This window comes from Poecilia reticulata, linkage group LG17, assembly GCF_000633615.1.
Source record: "Poecilia reticulata strain Guanapo linkage group LG17, Guppy_female_1.0+MT, whole genome shotgun sequence".
NCBI classification, from domain to species: domain Eukaryota; kingdom Metazoa; phylum Chordata; class Actinopteri; order Cyprinodontiformes; family Poeciliidae; genus Poecilia; species Poecilia reticulata.
The window spans coordinates 15,514,664-15,519,679 of NC_024347.1; the positions used below are offsets into that span (position 1 = coordinate 15,514,664).

A 5,016-nucleotide genomic window follows, 5' to 3' on the forward strand; every position below is an offset into this window, starting at 1 on the left:
GCCAGACAGACTAAACAGGACTTGATGGCTTTCAGTTTTCTCCCAGTGCAGAAATCACAGGCCACATCTTCAGGTCCAGCATAGCAGTGATCAGCAGGACCAGCTTGTAGTCCAGTCTTCTTCATCTGCTCCACTAAAGCTGTTAGCATGGTGTTCCTCTTTAGCACAGGCCTTGGTGTGAATGTCTCCCTGCACTGWGGGCAGCTGTGGATTCCTTTCTGATCCTCTTCATCCCAGTGGGTTTTGATACAGTTCATACAGTAGCTGTGTCCACAGGTAGTAGTCACTGGATCCTTCAGTAGATCCAGACAGATCGAACAGCATAAAGTTTCTTGATCCAGCTGATTGTGCTCCATTGTGGCTCTCAGTCGCAGTGACTGTGGGAGTTTCCTGAAAACGGCAACAGGTTTGAGCTGTGATCTGTGACTCACATCCCAGTGCAGAGAGGCTGCAGCCAATCACGTTTCACCTTCAGCTGCTGGTTTCTCCCAGCTTCAAGGCCTGTTTGAACAGGAAAGTCAGCCTGAGGGAGAGGCTGGAAGAAGGTTAAGCAATCGAATGATTTTTGAAGGAGTCAGTTGGCCCATAATGAAGAAAAAGCAACGTCAGTACAGACATTTTCTAATGCCCATAGTACAAATAATATTAGTAAACAATGTAGAACCAGTTCTTCTACAGAACCAAAATGTTGGTCACTGTTTCTTTTATAATGTTTAAAAGCAACTGTAGTCAGATGGGTTTTTAGTCTTGATTTAAAGGACTGTGTTTCAGCTGTTTTGCGATTTTCTGGATGTTTGTTCCAGATTTGTGGTGCATAGAAGCTGAATGCTGCTTCTCCATGTACCTGGTTTTACCATCTCCTTTAAATACAGTTAGTTGAAAATTGTTCCTAATCTCAACCATCTAATTTGACCATCTTTTTGTCCCTTGCAGCCATGGACTCACTCTCTCAGGAAACTGGTGAACTCGGCAGGCCGGGCAACATGCTGAAGACGATAGACCCCATCCTCATCACCATCATCGCCATGTCGGCTCTGGGCGTCTTCCTGGGCGCCATCTGCGGCGTCGTGCTGTACTGCGCTTGCTCGCAGGGCAGCATGACCGACAGGAACTTATCCGCCCTGGAGAATTATAACTTTGAGCTGGTGGACGGCGTCAAGCTAAAGAAGGACAAGATAAACGGACAGACGAACAACTACTCAGAGGCGTGAGCCCGAAGGCGCAGGGGGCGGAGCTTCGGCAGCTCCGCTAGCGGACACGTTACAAGCAGCCAATCACAGGGCTGACGCCACTAATGGGACGGCAGGGTGGGCTAACAGTGAGCCGATTTCATTTTTATTTCTCAGGAGCGTTGGTGGAAGGGACTCACCTGTAGGGGGCACTGTGTATAAAGAACCTGTACAGCAAAAAAGAAGAAAACTAAGGATTCTCTTTGTTTTTCGGCGTGCTTTGTTGATTTCATGTAATCACATGCTGGTGTTGAGACCAATTCAGACGAAAGTATCGTTAGTGAACTTTTGCAGAAAGATTTAATGTTTCTGTTTGTTGTTTTTTCTCGTCTTTTCGTTCGAATGTTTTGAAGAATGAGCGAAGCTAGCTTAACGCGTGTGGAAGTGTGTGTGGACGTCTCACTCATATACATCTGCATCTGAGGTGTGTCTGACTATACAAACCGTGTGTGTGTGTGTTTGTGTGTGTGTGTGTGTGTGATCTTGACGCAGGGCCACTGACCTGCTCCGACAGTGCCTTTTTTTCCTGTTTTTCTGTTGCCTTGTTTTCTGCTGGTTGCTTTCCCATTGGCTGGCATTCTTTCCAGGGTTCCTATACAAACTACGGGGAAAGGTTTCCAGGCTGTGTCCGTAAAGCAGCATCTTTTTATTGCTGTAATTTTACCATAAAACAGCTTCTGGTTACACTGGCATTCACTCAGCTGTTGAGTTCCAGGTTTATATCCGCAGAACTGAAGAAAACTATGAAAATTCCCAATATGGTAAATGTGTAGGAGCCCTGAATGCCTCATATTCATGGCACATGACACATCCAACGTATTGTACATAGGTTTTAATATATATTTGAGCGCCCTTTTCTATAGAGGAAGATGCCAGTGCTGCAGTATCCTTTCTGTTTTCAAATCACACAAGTCGCCGAAGGATGTTTACCATCCCTGGTGATTCAGAGGAGAAAACGCACCAATGAAAGGGAATTTATGTCTTAACAGGGTAAAAACACACAACCTCAGCAGCTACAGTGACAGAAAGTCAAAGGGGTTTCATTGATTACACTTGGATCTGGCTGGGCACATTGTTAAACTGCCTCTAAGTATTCATCTTGTGTGAATGTAATGTTGAGGTACCAGAATACAAACTACATGAACCTGTATGTAACAACATGGCCGCCGCAATGCAAGCTAGCTGCAGAAACTCTGGTGATAGGCTGGAAGATCTAATAGGAGGCAATGAAACAACACATTAGAGTTAACATCCTTTTCAGAAAGGTAACTTATTTTGATTTATAGTATTAATTTGCTATACAGATGCTGAATTTTAACTAGTTTCCATTGTTTTTTGGGAAATTGTTGTTGTTTTAGACTTTCCTGCTGCCCATCTTTACCTTCACAAAGTTGATTGAGTTGTCCAGTCCATGGATCAAAAGAGCGCTAAATATGCCCCTTTGATTAATCTTGTTGGAATACAGAACTCCAGGTTTGCTTTTTATGTGCAGTCCAGTCCTTTAAATCCAAAACAAGAGCTTTTGTCTGTATCATAGGCATTACAGCTGCCTCTCGCCACAGATCCTGTTGTCTGCAGTTTGCTGTTTCATGGTCCGGGGTATTCAGTACAGCGTTTCCACCACCAGTTGGACTCTCAATGGATTAAAACCAAATGTCTGACATGGTGTCATGTTGATGTATCGTTCTTGAATTTTAACCAGTTCCCACTGATTCCTTCAAATTGTTTTTTTTCTTTTTGTTCCAACATTAGAGCAACTTCAAATTGATTGTCAAACATTGGACTCTGTGTTAGAGTTTCCTCCTGGCCATCTTTACCCCTTTCCAAAGTAGATTGGGTTGTACATTTGATCCCTGACCTTTATCGTACCATTCCACTGCCCTATGGACCTACAACTGAAGGGAACCCAGGAATTGGTTCGGGTCGGCTGTATGGGCCACTTTTACAATGGAAGCAGACAAAAAATATAAAACCAAACCGCACCGTCCAATACTGCTCAGTATGGGACGAGTGGTCTGGGAAGAGGCAAAGGTGTATTAAGAAGAGTAGGTTACCTGGTTTGGGAACATCTGGGTCTCAAGAGACCGTTTTGGACTCTTACTGGACAGACGGGGTTAAACCCAAACGTCTAACGTAGCTTCCTACTAAAAGGACAACAAACGTGTCTCATGCCTGTCAGAAGCAGTGATGCTTTCCTGTCCCCCAATCAATGGACTGTGTTGCCTGATGCCAGTATCTCCATCCTAATTGTAACGTACCAATGTCCTATGGACCTACAACTGCAGGCGGCCCAGTCATAGTCCAGTACGGGTCGGTTCTATGGGCCGTTTTTACAATGCAAACAGACAAAACGGTGTACCAGTCTACACCGATCTGTGCTATCCTGCTCAGTGGAAACAAGGCAGAGGCGCATTATGGACAGAAGGTTATCTGGTGTGGGGACCTCTGGGTCTCATCTTTGCCTTTTTGCAGATGACATGATGCTATTAGCATCGTTAAGTGATAACCTTTACATTTAGAAGAGTCTACTATTCAGAGCCTGAGGCTTTACTATTCGACGTTTTTCTGCATTGGGCGCCAGTTGCTGCATTAAGCAGAGCAGTTCAAGAGTCTTGATGGTTACATTGTCCAAGGAGGCTAATGCCTGAGCAGCTTGATACAACTTCTTCAATGCAAATAAAGTGTTTCCATTGCTGTTTTGTGAAATACACCAATTCGGATTCGGCTGAAAACCCAACTTTTTATCAAAAAATGCTTTTTCCAAAATTTGCATGTTCCCATTAAGCAAATTTATTTTAGTAATTCAATGGTCAATAGAAACTCAGCTACTAGAGGCACCAAAAATCCCTTCCAGCCTGGAAAAGCATTGGGATTCAGAATCAGCTGGAGGACGAATTTCTGGGTTTTTGTCTTCAATGACATAATTTCAGATGATGCTGGAAAAGTTTGGGGGAAGTCTGTTCCTTTATTCCATTTTTCATCTCAGCTGAGCAAATAATTTGATTGTGTTTAAGCCCTCAATTTTTTTTACTTTAGTGCATTCATATCTTTCTACACCAACAGAGGGAATGTTGCTTTACTAACGATTGAAAACTCGGGGAGGAAAACTGTTCCAGGTGATAAATAAACATCTTCATTAGAAACTTCGGGGAGAAACAGATGCGTAATGTATTTTCTCCTCTTCTATAGGAATGTCTGATGTTTCAGCCGGACTCCACTAAAGAAAAAGGATGCTGCAGCACTCGTCCTGAAAACAAATGTTGCACTGATATATTTAAAAAATAAAAAATCTATGTGTTTATGATGTTGATTTATGAAAAGAGGAGGAAAAACGGAGAGGACAGTGTTATTGTTGCTTCTTTTTAACATGGTTTTAGACAGCCATGGTATAATTCTGAATTGTACAATTTACAGATGTTTTTCATTCTCGAAAAAGCTTATATACGAGTAACGATTTTATTTACTTGGTATAATATCACCTTGTGTTTTTTGTACCGTCACTGATGTACGTGCCATTGTTTTCTTCTGTTTTTCTTTGGATGACAAGAGAAAGCGTTTTATTTTCTGTACCGTTTCTGTAGTTTTCTTGTCTAAAAAAAAAAACTAAACAAAGGAAAACAAGGAAGTAAAAAGAATCAGAAAGCTGTGAGGCCTTATGTGACTTAAAGTATTGTTTGTACTTTGACTTTCTGCTCCGCACCCGACTCATCCATCTCTGTTGTTTCAGACTCTCATCACTGACTATTACATTCCAAAGAATTGGGTCAAATAAATGTTTTAAATAAAA

At 42.4% G+C, this 5,016-nt stretch overlaps 1 protein-coding gene across 1 annotated transcript in view; it reads left to right on the forward strand.

The window, feature by feature from the left end:
- LOC103479545 (neuropilin-1a-like) overlaps positions 1-5,016 on the forward strand; it is a 20,977-nt gene extending 15,961 nt beyond the window's left edge. The window contains exon 7 of the mRNA XM_017309972.1: positions 934-5,016. Coding sequence (XP_017165461.1) covers positions 934-1,211 — 278 coding nt within the window. The 3' untranslated portion in view covers positions 1,212-5,016. The remainder of the gene's footprint in view (positions 1-933) is intronic.